Source organism: Crocuta crocuta, unplaced genomic scaffold (assembly GCF_008692635.1).
Source record: "Crocuta crocuta isolate KB4526 unplaced genomic scaffold, BGI_CrCroc_1.0 scaffold216, whole genome shotgun sequence".
In the NCBI taxonomy this organism is placed as follows: Eukaryota; Metazoa; Chordata; class Mammalia; order Carnivora; family Hyaenidae; genus Crocuta; species Crocuta crocuta.
The window spans coordinates 2,290,802-2,310,972 of record NW_027531504.1 but is presented as its reverse complement, the minus strand read 5'-3'; the positions used below and the strand labels follow the sequence as shown (position 1 = coordinate 2,310,972).

At 35.5% G+C, this 20,171-nt stretch overlaps 1 protein-coding gene across 5 annotated transcripts in view; it reads right to left on the bottom strand.

Moving 5' to 3' along the window:
• Window positions 1-20,171, bottom strand: part of ANKS1B (ankyrin repeat and sterile alpha motif domain containing 1B) — a 1,065,677-nt gene that overhangs the window by 907,673 nt on the left and 137,833 nt on the right. For all 5 annotated transcript variants that reach the window (XM_077772139.1, XM_077772140.1, XM_077772141.1 and 2 more), the window contains exon 2: window positions 1,782-1,862. In XM_077772139.1, the coding sequence (XP_077628265.1) occupies window positions 1,782-1,862 (81 nt within the window). The remainder of the gene's footprint in view (window positions 1-1,781; window positions 1,863-20,171) is intronic.

Sequence of the window (20,171 nt, the reverse complement as noted above, 5' to 3'; positions counted from 1 at the left end):
CTAGTCAAATCACTGATCTCTTTATGAGCATGATCTTAATGATTGATATTCAATTCATTTAAATTATCTTTACTTTATAAATTGCTAATAGAAACAAATAATTATGCAGTGGGCATAGGGAAAACATATCTCAATGGTTAGAAGTTAGAACTTCATAGGCCATAATGTATAAATAATAACATTTACTAAACAGTGAAAATCATGGAGGAATATGAATGTTAATCCATTTTGGAATATTATTTTGAGAAGTACTTATAATGACAAGCTATGATATAACAAGAAAAGTAGTATAGCTCCATTGCTCAGGCGTAAGATCTTCTGTCCATTAGATTTGATAGTCTGTCTTCCCAGTTATTTTCCCACTGGAATTTCCTCTGAATACACAATTAAGATGACCAAAGAAGACATCAGCATTATGTCTTGTCTGTCTTTGGGCTGATTTCATTTGCTTTTATTCCTGATGACTCAGGTACAAAGAAGAATAAATAGTAATTCCTTTAAAACATTCAAATGGTGGTGATCTGGACCCATTTTCCACTCAATAGGACAACAATATAGTTTGAAAAAGACCCAGCAAATAAAAGGTGCTAAGTTAGATGGTATAAGACGATAATAATATAGACTCAGAACTGGATAAAAAGAAATGTATTTTGGGAATTCTAATACTAAGATTCCAAGTAATGAAACATTAAGTTTATGATTATATATACAGTTATATACGGATAGGTATAGATATACCTCCATATACAAACGGAATGATAATGCTAGATTTATGCAATAAGTTTGAAGATAAAAATATCACAATGATCGATGACAAAATGATAAGTTTCTTGTGTAAAAACTTTAAGGCCATAAAATGTGATCAAGTGTGACTTGATCCTGTGTGTCAATTCATAGAATAAAAGAAAGGTTAGGTAGGAAAGCAAAAGGTAACTAGAATTTTTAACTTTTTTTTTTTTAGTATCTATCATTTTTAAGGCAATATTACCATATTTAAAAAACTGAAGTGAAATGAAATGATCCAGATCTGGGAAGACTAATTTGGATCATTATAACAAAGGAAAAACAGACAGGAAAGACTAACATAAAAAGAATCCCTTTTGTTCTAAGACGGGGGAGGACAGGACATCTGAATCATTCAAAGGACTCCTCATACTGTAACTCTGTCACTAAACCTTAAGGTAAAGTATGTAAAATACTAGAAATGAAGTGATGGTTATGGTTACACGTTATTTCACTGTCCATATTGTAGGCTACCACATTACTGAAACATAGTTCCACAGAAAGAAATTTAAAACCTCAAAGACTATCTTGAATGACAAAGAAAAAGCATTTTAAGTCAATGTGAAAGATTTTGAAGTGGTTCATATAAATGCCTGAGACTCATATTCATAGTATGAATCTATCAAGATTTTACTCTTGGTGAATACTCCCGACATTTGATAAAGACAGCCAAAAAAAGGTAGGATGGCATTACTAACTGGTTTTATCCCATTCCTTCCCAAAAGTTATGTATAACTAACATGTCCTATCACTTCTTTCATTCTCTTTATGGGGTATTTGACTATTTTAGAACAATTCTCTCAGTTTACACTCTGCACATAATCAACCACAGCAACATTCCTACCAAGTTTAACTTGTCAGTGTTGCCCCTGGTGCTCTTCAAATTCACCTAAGCCCTGGGGACTCATAGCAACATGACACAGGTCTCATCAACATAATAAAGTTCATCACAGGTAACTAAATACACAAGGATTCTAGTCCAAATAAGGAGCACTTACTTATGTCCATTTAAGGCTGCATGGTGTAAAGCAGTGTAACCCGAACTGTCTGTGCAGTTCACATTGGGGCCTCGCCAGATGCTGCAAATAAAGCACAAGTGTAGAGTTAACAGTTAAGCAGAGTCGTGCTTTGAAAAACAAAGAGAAGCCTGATAGTCCCACAGTCAGCAGCATGTTGCATATGAAAATTTTAGTCATGTAGAAAATGAACGCCATCTTTCATGCATCCTCCTTAGAACAATGATTTATTTGATGTAGGGAAATTATTAGGGAATATAACCACATTCAGAAATTATTAGTGAATGTAGGCCTACTGCCATGTATTAAAATCTGAATACAAAAATTCCCCATTACTTTCTTTCATTACTTACATATTGGAAGCAATTAACACTCAGCTAATGTAGTCTATACCAAAGAATAAAGATTCAATGACACCTGCCTCCTCCCTTTTAACACAATCCTTCTGAGATGGCAGAGATTTATATAAGTTAAAAGGTATTTCTGTATTATGGGAAGAATATAAACTCATCTTGCTATTCAAATGCTCCCAAGAAACTAAGTATTTCATACTTGAAAATATAATTGAAGATTTGGACTGCTGTAAACCAGAAGATTCTAACAGTTCTAAAGTTATCATTTTACAGAACAACATATTTTAGAGATAATGTAACTATGTAAAACAGCCCATTTTATCCTGACACTATTACTACAGAAACTATTTTTAGCTTTTGAAAACATAAGGAATTGAAAGCCACTTTTTCAAAAGTAGATCAAAAAATTACTTTATTTGGCATTCATGACAATATTAAAGCCACCAAAACTAAGGTCTAGAGAGCCCCAGGGAAGGCGGTAGAAGAGGACCCTAAATTCACCACCTCTAACAGATACAGATAGATAACACTCAAATCAGCACAAATCACGTAGAAAATGATCCAAAGACTGGCAGAACAAACTCCACACCTAAATATCAAGGAGAGGTCACATGGAAGAGGGTAGGGTCTAGCCACCAGAGGGAGGGAGCTACAAACACAGGCATGTAGAGAGGTAAGAAACAGACTATCACACTGGAGAGTCTGCTCAAGGAAGACAAATCTCCACAGCATTTAGCTATGAAAATCAGAATGCTCGAATTTCATGAGTTTCTACAACCAGCAGGACTTAAAGCCTGGATCTTAATAATCAGTGGCAGGGCTCCTTGAGAGTAAGCACAAAGGGTAAAAGGAAAATGAGTCCCTGCCCTTAAAGAAACATGGAACAAATAGTTCTCAAAGATACAGCTTAGAAGCAGCAGTTTGAGAACCATCTGGAGTGTACAGGAGGGAGAGTCAGTTATTAATTTCAGAGTTCCTGAGGGACTTCTCCAGGAACAAGAGAGCTGGCAGGTGCCATTTCACTCCCCCAATCCCCAGAATGCACACAGCCATGTGCAGTGGCAGAAACAGCAGGGTGCAGACATTCACTACTTAGTGCTTACGATGCACCCTGCCCCCTTTTAAAGTCATACCTGCCTTAGTTCAGGTGCTGCAGGTCCCCTCTCCCAGAAGACCAGTGCAAATCTTGTCAACACTGCCTCTCCCAACCTCTCATGGAAGACAATGGCACCTTTTTTTTTTAAGTGATTCCTTTTTTTTTTTTTTACAAACAGTTTTTTTTAATAGTTTATTGTCAAATTAGTTTCCACATAACACTTAGTGCTCATCCCCACAAGTGTCCTCCTCCATGCCCAGCCCCCCCTCCCCCCCACATCCATTAGTCCTCAGTTTTTGTCAGCATTCAAGAGTCTTTCATGGTTTGCCTCTCTCCCTTTCCCCCACCATTTCCGCCCTTCTTCTCCCCCTTGTTCCTCCGTCAAGTTCCTCCTAATCCTCCTATACGTGCAAACATATGATATTTGTCCTTCTCTGCCTGACTTATTTCGCTCAGCATAACACCCTCAAGGTCCATCCATGTTGCTACACATGGCCAGATTTCATTGTTTCTCATTAATGACACCTTTTTTAAAACTGCAACCCTCAACTGTGGAGTTCCCTTGCCAGCCCAGGTCTCAGCAGCAGCTACATGTTCCCTGTGGAGGAGGACAGGTGCCATCTCATTAAAAGTACACACCCTGCTCACTACTCTCAAGAGCAAGAGACTGCCTGGCATTTCTAACACTAGGAAACAGACACAGACAGGTAAAATAAGACAGGTAAAATGAGGATTATGTCCGAAATGAAAGAAATAGAGAAAATTACAGCAAGAGACATAAGCAAAATCGATATATGTTATTCCTGAAAGAAAATTCAAAGTAATGAGTATAAAGATACTCACTGGACTACAGAAAAGATTGAAGGACATCAGTGAGACCCTTAACACAGAGTTAAAAAAAAAAAAAAAAGAACCAATCAGAGATGAAGAAAATAGTAACTGAAGTGAAAAATATACTTGGGCACCTGGGAGGCTCAGTCCATTAAGGGCCTGACTCTTAATTTTGGCTTAAGTCATGATCCCAAAGTTGTGGGATCAATCCTCACATTGGGCCTGATGCTAATCATGGAGCCTTCTTAAGATTCTCTCTCTCTCTTTCTGGATCTCTCCCTTGCTCATGTGCTATAACTCTCTCTAACATAAAAAAATATATATGCATTTATTAGAATAGGCTAGAAGAAGTAGAGGAATGAACTAGCAACCTGGAAGACAAAATAATGTACAGTAATCAAGTTAAGCAGGTGAGAGAAAAAAACTATACAAAATGAGAGTAGACAGTAAATTCAGACTCCATAATCATAATAATATTCTCATTAGAGGGATTCCAGAAGGAGAAGAAAAAAGGGGGGGCCAGAAAATTTATTTAAAGAAATAATAGCTGAAAACTTCCGTAATATGGTAAAAAAGGCAGAGAGTTCCCCAACAAAATCAACCCCAGGAGGTTTACACCAAGACACATAGTAATTAAAAGGGTAAAAAGTAGTGATCAACAGAGAATTTTAAAAGCAGCAGGAGAAAAGAAGACAGTTACATACAAGGGAAACCCCATAAGGCTACCAGCAGATTTTTCAGTAGAAACTTTGAAGACAAAAAGGGATTAATATGATACATTCAAAGTGCTAAAAGGGAAAAATCTAAACCCAAGAATGCTCTATCCAGGGAGACTATCATTCACAATAGAAGGAGAAATAAAGAGGGGCACCTGGGTGGCTTAGTCGGTTAAGCGTCCGACTTTCGCTTAGGTCATGATCTCGCGGTTCGTGGGTTCGAGCCCCGCGTCGGGCTCTGTGCTGACTGCCAGCTCAGAGCCTGGAGCCTATTTCAGAGTCTGTGTCTCCCTCTCTCTCTGACCCTCCCCTACTCACGGTGTCTCTCTCTCTCTTAGAAAAAAAAAAAAATAAAAAAAAAAAAAAAAAGGAGAGATAAAGAGCTTCTCAGACAAACACAAAAAGAACAAAAAACTAAAGAAACTGATGACCACTAAATCAGCCCTACAAGAAATATTAAAGGGGAAGGCACGCCTGGGTGGCTCAGTCAGTTAGGCGTCCAACTCGGTTCAGGTCATAATCTTGCAATTTGTGAGTTCAAGCCCTGTGTCAGGCTCTGCGCTGACAACATGAAGCCTAGAGCCTGCTTCAGATTCTGTGTCTCCATCTCTTGCTCACGCTCTGTCTCTCTCTGTCTCTCAAAATAAATAAAGTTTAAAAAATTTTTTAAAGAAATATTACAGGGGACTCTGAGTAGAAATGAAAGACCGTAAGTGAGACTGTGAAAAGTAAAAAAACACAAAAGCACTAAAAATAAGTATATTCATATGATTCAGCCAAAGGATTCACAAAATAAACTGTTGTAAAATATAATACCATTTATGTAAAATGTACTGAAGAGAAGAATAAGGAAAAAATGGGTTCAACCTTAATCAGCCACCAACTTCATAGAGACTCCTATATGGAGGTGTTATATACAAACCTAATAGTAACCAAAAAATCAAAAACCAGTAATACACGTGCAAAGAATAAAGAGAAAGGAATATCACTAAGAAAGCCAGTAAGCCATGAAAGAGAGCAGAAAGGATCAAACTACCAAAACAACTATAAAACAAATAACAAAATGGCAACAAATATCTACTGAAAATTACTTTGAATGGGGCGCCTGGGTGGCTTAGTCGGTTGAGCATCCGACTTTCGCTTAGGTCATGATCTCGCGGTTCGTGGGTTCGAGCCCCGCGTCGGGCTCTGTGCTGACTGCCAGCTCAGAGCCTGAAGCCTGTTTCAGAGTCTGTGACTCCTTCTCTCTCTGACCCTCCCCTGCTCACACTGTCTCTCTCTCTCTCCTAGAAATAAATAAAAAATATTAAAAAAAAAAAGAAAGAAAATTACTTTGAATGTAAATGGACTAAATGCTGCAATCAAAGACATAGGGTGACAAAGCAGATTTTAAAAAAGATGAATCTATTTAGCACCTTACTAGAGATTCACTTCAAACCTAAAGATACCAGCATATTGAAGGTGAGGGGGTGGAGAAATATTTATCATGCAAATGGACATCAAAACAATGCTGGGATAGCAAGATTTATATCAGAGAGAATAGACTTTAAAACAAAAACTAACAAGAAACAAAGAAGAGCTCTATATAATCATAAAGGGAACATTCAACAAAAAGATATAAAAATTGTTTAATTGCACCCAACATGAAAGCAACCAAATACATAAAACAGTTAATAACAAACATGAAAGGAGATGCCTTGGTGGCTCAGTGGGAAAGCATCCTACTTCATGATCATCAGGTCATGATCTCACAGTTTGTGAGTTCAGGCCCCAATGTGCTGATAGATCAGAGCCTGGAACATCTTTCAGATTCTGTGTGTCTCTCTCTGCCCTTCCCCTGCACGCTCGTGCTCGTGCACACCTCTCTCCCTCTCTCTCTCTTTCTCTCTCTCTCTCTCAAAAATAAATAAACATTAAAAATAACAATAACAAACATAAAGGAATTGATAGCAATACAATATTAGTAGGGGACTTTAACATTCCATTTTTGTCAATGGACAGATCATCCAAATAGAAAATTAACAAGGAAATCATGCCTTTGAATGAAACACTGGACCAGATGGATTTAAAAATATATACAGAAAACTCAATCCTAAAACAGCTGAATTCACATTCTTTTCAAGAGCACATGGAACATTCTCCAGACTAGATCACCTATTAAGCTACAAAACAAGTCTCAACAAATACACAAAGATCAAAGTCATTCCATACATCTTTTCTGAAAGCAATACTATGTAACTAGAAATAAGCCACAAGAAAAAATCTGGAAAGAACACAAATACATGGAGATTGAATAACATACTACTAAATAATGAATGGTTCAACCAAAAAATCAAAGAAGAAATCAAAAATTATACAGAGAAAAATGAAAACACAATAGTACAAAATCTATAGGATGCAGGAAAAGTGGTGCTAAGAGGAAAGTTTATAGCAATGCAGTTTGACCTCAAAAAGCAAGAAAAATCTCAAATAAACAACCTAACCTTACACTTAAAGGAGCTAGAAAAAGAACAATATATAAAACAATCAGGAGGAAGGAAGTAATGAGTAGAGCAGAAATGTATGACAGAGAAACTAAAAAAGAAAAAAAAAAATAGAACAGACCAATGAAACAAAAGCTGATTCTTTGAAAAGATCAACAAAACTGATAAGCCTGGAGCCAGAATCATAAAAAAATAAAGACTCAAATAAACAAAATCACAAATGAAAGAAAAGAAATAGCAGACACCACAGAAGTACAAAGGATTGTCAGAGAATATTATGAAAAATTATATGCCAACAACTTGGACAAACCAAAAAAACAATGGATAAATTCCTAGAAACATATAACCTACCAAAACTAAAGCAAGAAGAAACAGAAAATTTTAACAAATTGTTGACTAACAATTAAATTGAATCAGTAATCAAAAAACTCCCTCCTTCCCAAAAAAAGTCCAGCACCATATGTCTTGGTGATTTCACCCAAACATTTAAAGGAGAGTTAATACCTATCCTTCTCAAACTATTACAAAAAATACAAGAGGAAGGAAACCTTCCAAATTCATTCTATGAGGCCAGTATTGCCTTCATACCAAAACCAGAAAAGACACAATAACAACAAAAAAAGAACTACAGATCAATATCCCTGATGAACATAGATGCAAAAATTGTCAAAACTGGCAAACTAAATCCAACAACACATTAAAAAAATTATTCACCTCAATCAAGTGGGATTTATTTCCAGGATGTAAGAATGGTTCAGTATTCACAAATCAATCAACATGATACATCGCATCAGGAAGGGAAAGGATATGGGGCGCCTGGGTGGCTCAGTCGGTTAAGCACCTGACTTCAACTCAGGTCATGATCTCATGGTTTGAGGTTGAGCTCCATGTCAGGCTCTGTGCTGACAGCTCAGAGCCTGGAGCCTACTTCAGATTTTGTGTCTCCATTTCTGCCCCTTCCCTGCTCAAGCTGTCTCTCTCAAAAATAAACATTTTAAAAAAGGGGAAAGGATAAAAACCATATGATCATTTTCAAGGTTTTAGAAAAAGCATTTATTAATACAATACCCTTCATGATAAAAACGTCAAGAAAGTAAGTTTAGAGGGAAAATACCTCAACATATGAAGGCCATATATGAAAAAACCCACAATGAACATTATACTCAATAGTGAAAAACTGAAAGCTTTTCCCATAAGTCAGGAAGAAGACAAGGATATCCACTCTCACTTTTATTCAACATACTACTAAGAGTCTTACCAAATGCAATCAGACAACACAAAGAAATAAAAAGCATCCAAGTTAATAAAGAAGTAAAATTTTCACTATTTGCAGATGACCTGAAATACTCCACCAAATAACTACTAAAATTGAAATGAATTCCATGAAATCACAGGATACAAAATAATACACAGAAATCTGTTGCAATTCTATATACTAATTATGAAGCATCAGAAAGAGCTATTTACAATAGCCATTAATGACTGCACCAAAAATAATACAATATGTAAGAATAAACTTAACCAAAAAGGTGAATGACCTCCACTCTGAAAACAATACATTGATGAAAGAAATTGAAGACAACACAAAGAAATGGAAAGATACTCCATGCTTATGGACTGGAAGAACAAACATTACTAACATGTCTATACTACTGAAAGCAATCTACACATTTAATGGAATCCCTATTAAAATCCCAACAGCATTCATTTTTTTCACAGAACTAAAACAAATAATCCTAAAATTTGCATGGAACCACAAAAGACCCTGAGTAGACAAAGCAACTTTGAAAAAGAAGAAGGAAACTGGAAGAAGCACAATTCCAGACTCAAACTTGTATTACAAAGCTACAGCAAGCAAAACAGTATGGTACTGGCACAAAATCACATATACATCAACGGAACAGAATACAAAACCCAGAAATAAACCCACAATAACATGGCCGATTAAAGTTCTATAAAGAAGGCAGAAATATGCTATGAGGAAAAAAAGTCTCTTCAAAATATGGTGCTGGGAAATCTAGATACCTATATGTAAAAAAATAAAACTGGATCACTTTCTTATACCATATGCAAAAATAAACTCAAAATAGATTAAGGACCTAAACATGAAACCTGCGACCATAACAATCCTAGAAGAGAGGACAGGAAGTAATTTCTCTGACATTGGTCATAGCAACATTTTTCTAAATAGGTCTCCTTAAGCAAGGAGAACAAAAGCAAATATAAACTATTGGGACTACATCAAGAAAAAAAACCTTCTGCACAGTAAAGAAAACAATCAACAAAACTAAAAGACAATATACTGAGTGGGAGAAGACATTTGCAAATGATAAAGACTTACTACTCAAATATTTAAAGAACTGATACAAGTCAACACCAAGAAAACACAAATAATGCAATTTAAAATAATCCAATTAAGATGAGCTCATGAGTGGCTCAATCAATTAAGCATCCACTGGATTTCAGCTCAGGTCGTGATCCCAGGGTAGTAGGGTCAAGCCCCATTTCAGGCTCCATCCTGAGTGTGGGGACTGCTTGGGATTCTCATTCTTTCCCTGCCCTTGTCCACTGTTCATGCTGTCTCTCTAAAGAAAAACTAAAAAAAGGAAAAAGGACATGAACAGACGTTTCTCCAAAGAAGACATACAGATAGCCAAAAGAGACATGAAAAGATACTCAACATCACTTATCATCAGGGAAATACAATTAAAATCCATAATGAGGGACTCCTGGGTGGCTAAGTTGGTTAAGCAGCTGACTCTTGATTCCAGCTCAGATCTCACAGTTTGTGAGTTCAAGCCCTGCATGGGGCTCTGTGTTCAGTGCACAGAGGCTGCTTTGGATCCTCTGTCTCCCTCTTTCTACCCCTCACGAATCCTCTCACTCTCAAAAAATAAACGTTAACAAAACTTTAAAAAATCACAAACAGATAACACCCCACGCTTGTCAGAATATCTAAAATCAACAACCGAAGAAACAAGTGTTAGTGAGGATGCTGAAATACAGAAATCCTCATGCACTGTTGATGGGAATGCAAAGTGGTGCAACCATTGCGAAAAACAGTATGGAAGTTCCTCAAAAAGCTGAAAATACAACTACCCTAAGATCCAGCAACTGTACCAAAACGTATTTATCGAAAGGATACAAAAATACAGATTCAAACGGATACATGCACCCCAATGTTTATAGCAGCATTTTCAAAAGCTACTAAACCTATGGAAGGAGCACAATGTCTATCAATTGATGAATGGATAAAGAAGATGTGGTATATATATATATATAATGGAATATTACTCAGTCATAAAAAAATGAACTCTTTGCACGGCAAAGGAAACAACCCACAAAACTAACAGGCAACCAACGGAATGGGAAAAGATAGTTGCAAATGACATATCAGATAAAGGGTTAATATCCAGAATCTATAAGGAACNCTTGTGGGGATGAGCACTGGGTGTTATGTGGAAACTAATTTGACAATAAACTATTTGTAAAAAAAAAAAAATGAACTTTTGCCATTTGCAACAACATGGATGGGATCTAGAGAGCTAAGTGAAATAAGTCACTGGAGAAACACAAATACCATATGATTTCACTCATATGTGTAATTTTTTTAAAAATGAGCAAAGTGGGGCGCCTGGGTGGCTTAGTCGGTTAAGCGTCCAACTTTCGCTTAGGTCATGATCTCGCGATTCGTGGGTTCCAGCCCCGCGTCGGACTCTGTGCTGACTGCCAGCTCAGAGCCTGGAGCCTGTTTCAGTCTGTGACTCCCTCTCTCAGCCCTCCCCTGCTCGCGCTGTCTCTCTCTCTCTCTCTCCTAGAAATAAATAAAACATTTAAAATAAATAAATAAATAAAAATTAAAAAATAAAAATGAGCAAAGAAAAAAAGGGACAAACCAATAAACAGACTTTTGACTGCAGAGAACAAACTGATAGTTACCAGAGGTGGGGAGGGGGGTGGAATTAAAGATGGATGAAATAAGTGAAGACGATTCAGAGTACACTTATCAAAATGGGTGATAGGCATTGAGGAGGGCACTTTTTGAGATGAGTATTGGGTGTTGCATGTAAGCCAATTTGACAAAAAAATTGTATTCATAAAAAAAAGAGTATACTTATCATGATGAGCACTGAGTAATGCACAGAATTGCTGAATCACTATACTGTACACCTGAAACTATACAAAACTTGACATTAATCATACTGGAATTAAAATTTAAAATTTAAATAAAAAAACTAATGTCTAATGACAAGATAATTTAAGTATTCAAAAAATATTCATTGTATACTACATATTAAGTTAGGCATTGAGAGTACAAAACCATATTTCAGGATCCATATTTATAAGAATAGTCTAATGGAGAAGAAAGAAACATAAGCAGTTAAAAAGCAGTAAGATAAATGTGATTCCACCTAGCATACAGGCTTCTCTGAGAAGAAATGAAAAACTATTCCAAATGAGAGATAATAACAGACTTAAACTAAGGAGGGACAATGAAAATGAGTAGTATACACTTATTCAATAGTTAATGAAAAGGATAAATTAGTAAGATACAGGGACCAAATGAAGAAAGGAGGAAGTAGTAGTCTAGAATGATTCAGTTTGCAAGGTTAGATGACCAGAAAAAAAATAATAATGTTAACTAATGTGAATAAAAAGCATATCTGCCTGGAGGAAGACAGTGTAGATGGAGAGCAAAAACAATGACTTGAGGTTTGAGATACTGAATTGTAAGTATCTAACATACTCACAAGTAAGTAAGGCTTTCTAGAAGACTATAAAAAATATATAGTTAGAAGCATGGCTCTGAAGTTAGACTACCTGAGTTCAAATATGGCTCCATTACTTGTTGGAAGTAGCCCTGGATAAGGTATTTAACCTTTCTGAACTTCAATTCCTCAAGCATAAAATAGAGATGATACTAATAGTACTACCTTAGAGTGTTGTTGTGAGACCAAAAGAATCAACACCTATAAAGCTCTTAGGGTATTATTAGTATACAGTACCAGCATTTATAATATTGGAATACAGAGAATTGGTAGAAGAAATTATTTTTAAAAAAGGTAAAATGATAGGAGTACCTGATACCAGACTCTGTAAGAGGGAGGCCAAAATCGAGATTCAAAATATTTCAAGGAAAAAATTTTTATATGGGGGCAAGGTGAAATCTCTCAAAGGTTGGTATTGGCATCTGGTTAAAAAAAAATCAACCCTGAGATGGGTAGACAGCTTGAAGTATAAAGCAACTCAAAATCAGAAAACCCCCAGCCCTTACTGAAACTCCCAGAGAACCTCTATAAAACATCTAGTGAGAAAAAGGAAAATGAGAGAAAGGTAGGACAGACATGAAAACCATGAATAATTAACAATATTTAAGGGTCTAGCAGAAGAAAAGGTTATAAGGGTACTGAAATGTCCAGGAGTAGAAATATAGCCAAGAGAAAGTGTTGTTACATAATTTAAAACAGGAAATTATTTCAAAAAGAAATGAAGAGATCAAGTTAGGTGAGAATTAAACAATTTATTTGATAATGAAGAAGGTCTTGGGGAAATTAATACACAAATATAATTAGACAATCAGGTTTTAATTATTTTGACCTTAACTTTATTTCAATAGAATTATTTTTTAACGGTACTTTACCTCCTGAGAATTTAAAAAGTGACAGTTAAACCAGGAAAAGTGATAAAATGTACATATGCTTTATAATTTCATTGAGAATGTTAGGCTTTTAACATTCCATTTTAAAAAATCGATCTTTGAAGCATTTTCAATTTCCTATCATATTCTCAGAGTTTTTGTACTTTTGTTCCTCCTGCTAAGTTCATCCAATTCTGTTCAATAAGCTCTACCTGGTGCCTTTATTCATGGCCTTCTCCTAACTCATAATAAAATCTCTAAGTAATTATACCTTACCCTTTCTCCAATGCTCAAATAAGACTCACCTACTACAAAATTCTTCCTCTAAACACTCAAAACAATTAGCTGTTTAACAAATGTGTGCCAAATTATATGAATAAAAAAATTAAAAGATTATTTTAATGAATAAGCCATAAATGAAAAAATGTTAAACACAAGGTATTCATTTAAACTAATCTATGAAATCGTTTAAAAAATAATCCAAAAGAGGCAAAAGAAAAAAAGCAGAAAAGGGGAACAAAGAATAGATGTAATAAAAAGGAAGTACACAGTAAGATGGTAGATTTAAATACAACCACATCAATAATCACATTAACTGTAAATGATTTAATCACTTCAGTTAAAAAGGAAAAACTGTCAGACTGGATTTAAAAAAACAAAGAAACAAAAACAAACAAAAAACAACTATGACCCAACTAAATGCTCACTACAAGAAATCTACTTTAAATAGAAAGACACAAATAGATAAGTAAAAGGGCAGAAAAGTCACATGAACACTAATGAAAAGAAAGCTGAATAACTATATAACAAACTACATTTCAGAGCAAAAACTAGTCCGAGCAAGGGATAGAGAAAGGCATTTCATAGTAATAAAGAGGTGAATTTACAAAGAGGACATAATGATCCTAAATGAGTTTTTTTGCATCTAATAACAGAACTTCAAAAAACATGACACAAAAGCTCACACAAATTCAAAGAAATTGACTTATTCATCTAGATTTAGAGATTGCAACATGTGTCATTTAATAATTAATAGAAAGTACAGAGAAAATAATAAGAGTATATAAGGCCTCAATGATACCACTAATCAACTTGATCGTGACCTGAGCCCAAATCAAGAATAGGATGCTCAACTGACTGAGCCACTCAGGCCCTACACCCTGATATTTATAGCAGTATTATCAACAATAGCCAAATAGCTTTCTGTAAGAGCCCAAATGTCCATCAACTAATGAATGGTTAAAGAAGATCTGGTGTATATATATATATACGATGGAGTATTACTCAGCCACCAAAAAGAATGAAATCTTGCCATTTCCAACAACATGGGTGGAACAGACGGTATTATGCTGAGTGAAATAAGTCAGTCAGAGAAAGACAAATACCAGATGCTTTCACTCATATGTGTAATTTAAGAAACAAAACAAATGAACACAGGGGAAGGAAAAAAAAGAGGAGGCAAACCATAAGAAACTATTAACTATAAAGAACAAACAGGTTTGCTGAAGGGGAGGTGACCAGGGGATGGGCTAAATGGGTGGTGGGCATTAAGGAAGGCATTTATGATGAGCACTGGGTTTTATATGAAAGTGATGAATCACTAAATTCTACTCCTGAAACCAATATTACACAACATTAACCAACTAGAATTTAATTAAAAACTTGAAATAAAAATAAACTTTTTAAAAAAAGTTTCAACTGTACTAACAGTCAAGCCTGTTTATCAGTTGAACTTTTTATATAATTTAACTGGATCATACAAACTACTGAATTATAAGGAGCAAAAAATGAGCTTTTTAGATAAAAATGCTTTGGATATGATAAAAGGTATGATAAAGTGAGTTCCTAAAAAAATCAAATAAATGAGCATAATTGTCACTATTTTAAAATAAAAAAAGAAATTCGGAAAAATAAAAACCATTTTCCATAAAACAAAACCTCTAGGCCCATATGGCTTCAACAGAAATTCTGCCAACCTCTTAAGGAAGAAATAATACCAATTCTACAAAAATGGTTCCAAAATACTGAAGAGGCACAAATAATGCCTACGGGATTAGCATTCTATGAAAACAAAAATATATGACAAAAGATAACAAGAGATCAATATATTGCTTACGAACAATATTTTAGCAAGTTGAATCCAACAATATGTAAAAGGGATATTATACCACTATGAAATTTAGTTTATCTCAGGAATGCAAGTTTGTTTTAACATTCATTATTTATAATATTTAAAGACTATAAAAAAGAAAGTCATATGATTATCTCAGCAAATACAGAAAGAGAACTCGCCAAAATCCAACATCAATTCCTAATGAAAACTGTTACACTGGGAATAGAAGACAACTTTACCAACCTGGTAATAGGCATATATAAAAAATCTATAGCTAACATCACACTTACTGATGAAAGACTGAATGCTTTCTCCTTAAGATCAAGGCAAGGATGTCTACTCTCAAAAATTCTATTCAACACTGTAACTGAAAGCTCTCTGCGCCTCTTCATTTCACAGACAGCTGCATCCTCTTCCACATTATCCCTGAGACAAGCTGCTTTTAACTCTGACAAAATAAATATTCAAACTATCAATGACTCCTCACTAACCTCAAATATACAGTCTGTGTTTCAGTATGATTCCGCCCATGAAAAGTTCAATAGCATAGTCAAGGTTGAGAGTGGGAAGCTTGTCATCAATGAAAAATCCATCTTCATCTTCCAGGAACCAGATACCACCAACATCAAAATGGAGTAAAGCTGGTTCTTAAAATACTATGAAGTCCACTGGTACCTTTAGTACCTTAGAGACGGTTTGAGTTCACTTAAGGCTTAGAGCCTAAAGGGTCCTCATCTCTTCCCTTTCTGCTGATGCTCCTATGTTTAGGATCAGCATGAACCATGAGAAGTATGACAACTCCCTTAATATTGTCATCAGCACTGCCTCCTGCACCACCAACTACTTGGATTCCCCAATGTCATCCATGACAATTTTGGGATTATGGAGGAATTCATGACTACATTCCACGCCATCATTTCACCCAGAAGACTTACCATGGATGGCACCTCTGAGAAACTGTAGCATTGGCTGCCCAGAACATTATTCCTGCATCTATAGGCACTGCCAAGGCTGTGAGCAAGGTCATCCTTTTTTTTGGCTGACCTTGAGCTGAATGGGAAACACACTCACATAGCCTTCTCTGTCCCCACTATCAAAGTGATGGCCATGATTCTGGCTTGTTGTTTAGAAAAAGCTATCAAATGTGATAACACAAAGAAGGTAGTGAAGTAGGCAAAGGAAGGCCCCCTAAAGGCATCCTGGGTTACAGTGAGGACCAGGTTGCCACATGTGACTTTAAGAATAACATCCACTCCTCTACCTTTAAAGATGGGACTGGCACTGCCTTCAAAGACCACTTTGTCAAGCTTGTCTCCTAATCATATGACAATGAATTTGGCTACAACAGGTCAGTGGACCTTATGGTCTACATGGGCTCCAAGGAGTAAGTGCCCCCTGGGCCATCAGTCTCAGCAAGAACATAAGAAAAAGAGAGAGGTCCTCAGCTGCTGGGTAGCATTTGACCCAGCTTAAATCCCAACACACTGAGAATCTTCCATCCTCAGCAGATTCCATCTCAGACTCCCTGAAGAAGGGGAGAGGCTTAGGGAACCTAAATATGTCATGTACCACCATTAAGTACACTGTAACCAGCACCACTACAAGAAATATACTAGAGATTCTGACCAAAGTAGTGGCTAGAAATCAATTACAAGAAATAAATGGCATCAAGATTGTAAAGAAAGGGGGCGCCTGAGTGGCTTAGTCAGTTAAGCGTCTGACTTTCGCTTAGGTCATGATCTTGCGGTTTGCAGGTTCGAGCCCCGCCTCGGGCTCTGTGCTGACTGCCAGCTCAGAGCCTGGAGCCTATTTCAGAGTCTGTATCTCCCTCTCTCTCTGACCCTCCCCTGCTCACGCTGTCTCTCTCTCTCTCTCTCTCTCTCCTGGGAATAAATAAAAATATTTTTTAAAAAAAAGATTGTAGGGGNGAGTCTATATCTCCCTCTCTCTCTGACCCTCCCCTGCTCACGCTGTCTCTCTCTCTCCTAGAAATAAATAAAAATATTAAAAAAAAATAAAAAATAAAATAAAAAATAAAAAAGATTGTAAAGAAAGAAGAAAATTTCTTTATTTGAAAATAACAATCACGTATGTTGAAAACCCTAAGAAATCTACCAAAAAAGCTACTAAAATTGTGTTTAACAACCCTCTTGCACTGTTGGTGGGAATGCAAACTGGTATAGCCACTCTGAAAAACAGTATGGAGTTTCCTCAAAAAATTAAAAATAGAACTACCCTATGATGCAGGAATAGCACTACTAGGAATTTATCCAAAGGATACAGGAGTCCTGATTCATAGGGGCACATGTACACCAATGTTTATAGCATCACTTTCTACAATAGCCAAATCATGGAAAGAACCTAAATGTCCATCAACTGATGAATGGATAAAGAAGATGTGGTTGATATACATAATGGAATACTACTTGGCAATGAGAAAGAATTAAATCATGCCATCTGCAGCAACATGGATAGAACTGCAAGGTATAATGCTGAGTAAAATAAGTCAGTCAAAGAAAGACAGATATCATATATTTTCACTCATATGTGGATCTTGAGAAACTTAACAGAAGACCATGAGGGAAGGGAAGGGGAAAAAAAATAGTTACAAACAGAGATGGATGGAGGCAAGCAAGCCATAAGGGACTCTTAAATACAGAGAACAATCTGAGGGTTGATGGGTAGTGAGGGAAAGGGAAAAATGGGTGATGGATGGGCATTGAGGAGGCACTTGTTGGGATGAGCACTAGGTGTTGGATGAAAGTGATGAACCATGGAATCTACATCAAAAATCAAAGAGCACACTTTACATACTGTATGTTAGCCAACTTGACAATAAATTATAAATAAAATAAAATAAAAATTGTGTTTAATTAGGGAAACTGTGTGAAAAATATAGGAAACTCTCTGACCTATCTTTGTAATACTTCTATGTATCTAAAATTATTCAAAACAAAACATTTCAAAAAAGAAAAGCTTGCTCCAAAACACAGCCAACCGAATAAAGTGTGTTTAGCGAGGTTGTAAGATAAAATTCAATATATAAATAGCAACTGCAATTCTGTATGCTAGCGAAGAACAACCAGAACTCAAAATTTTGTTTAAAAATACCATTTGTAATAGCATGAAAAATATGAAATACTTAGGAATAAATTTGACAAAAATGTGTAAACTTTTATACTGTGAGAAATCAGAGGACATAAACAAATGAGATAATATCAAGTTCATAAATCAGAAGACTCATATTATTATGATGTTAATTTTCTACAAATTGACCTTTAGATTCAAGGCAATTCAATAAAAATCCTAGCAAGCTTGTTAAGCTTGACTAGCTGATTTTAAAATTCATGTGGAAAGACAAAGAACCTCAACTAGCCAAAGTAACTTTGAAAAAGAACAAAGTTGGAGACTTATACTACATAATTACAAGCTATGATAAAACTATATAGTAAACGAGAGATAGTATGGTCTTAAAGTGAAGATCAATCAGTGGGACAGAATGGAGGAATAACAGACTACATATTCACCTATACATATATGCAACTGACTTTAGACAAAGGCACTAAGGCAATTCATTAAAGAAGGAGTAGTTGTATCAAAAAATTGGGCTGAAACAAGTGGGTATCCTTAGGCCAAAATAAATAATTACTACATCATGTACAAAAATTAACTTAAAAATTAATCCTACATCTAAAAGCAAAACCTAAAACTATAGAACTTCTACAAGATAATATATTACAAAATTTTTGTCACTTTAGGTGAAGCAAATATTTCTTGATATGACACCAAAATGACCTACACAAGAAAATTTCACAAATTAAAAGTTCATCAGTTAAGACTTTCTGCTCTTCAAAGAAGCTGTCAAAGAGAATAAAAAGGAAATGAACTGAGAGAAAACATTTGCAAATCACATTTTCCGACATAGTCTTTGATCCAGATAAGAAACCCTAAAATATATGAATAAGAAAATAAACAACTTAAAAAAAATCAAAAGTTGAAGCAGATACTATAAAGATACACAGATGGCAAATAAAAACATGAAAAGGTGCTCAACATCATTTGTCTTTAGAGAAATGCAAATTGAAGTCATGAATACCAGTCATATCTATCAGAATGGCCATGATAAGGGGGCGCCTGGTGGCTTAGTCGGTTAAGCGTCCGACTTTCGCTTAGGTCATGATCTCGCCGTTCGTGGTTTCGAGCCCCGCGTCGGGCTCTGTGCTGACTGACAGCTCAGAGCCTGGAGCCTGTTTCGGAGTCTGTGACTCCTTCTCTCTCTGACCCTCCCCTGCTCACACTGTCTCTTTCTCTCTCGCTCTCCTAGAAATAAAAAACATTAAAAAAAAAAAAAAAAAAGAATGGCCATGATTAAAAAGATTTCACATACCAATGGTGACAGGGATATAAATCAACTACAACTCCTACATACTGCAGGTAGCCACATAAAGTAGTACAACGACTTTAGGAAACAATTCAGTGGTCTCTTAAAAAGTTAAATATTTAACTACAATACAATCAGCCATTTCACTCTAGTTATTTATTAAAGAGAAATGACAGCATATGTCCACACAAAGATTTATACATAAGTATTCCTAAAGCTTTATTTATAATAATCCAAAACTGAAATAATTCAAATGTCCATTAACAGGTGAAAGGATAAATAAATCATGATATATCCATACAATGGACTACTACTCAAAAATAAAAAGGAATGGAATATTAAAATAACCAGGAGCATTGGTTGAAAATCTGTATCAGTTAGGTTTTCAGATTCCTTCCTCTTCTTGGAACAGTAGAATGAGAGATTATATCTCCATTCCAGAGAATATAATCTCTCATTCTACTGTTCCAAGGATAATAGACAAAGTTGAAGAAAGAGATACTAAATAGCATGAGGTAGAGAAATGAATATTTTTCACCCTCAATCATGAAACATTTTTTCAGGAACATTTCTTGAATGATTTTGTCTTTTTTAATATTTTTTAAATATCAACTTTATTTTATAGTAAATTCTTATATGCAATGTTGGTCTATTTCTAGGTGTTTTCTTGTATTCATTGATTTCTCTATTCTGGCACTAGAATCATATTTTTTTAGGATTGTTTATAATTAGTGGTACACAGATTCTCTCATTGCTTCTTG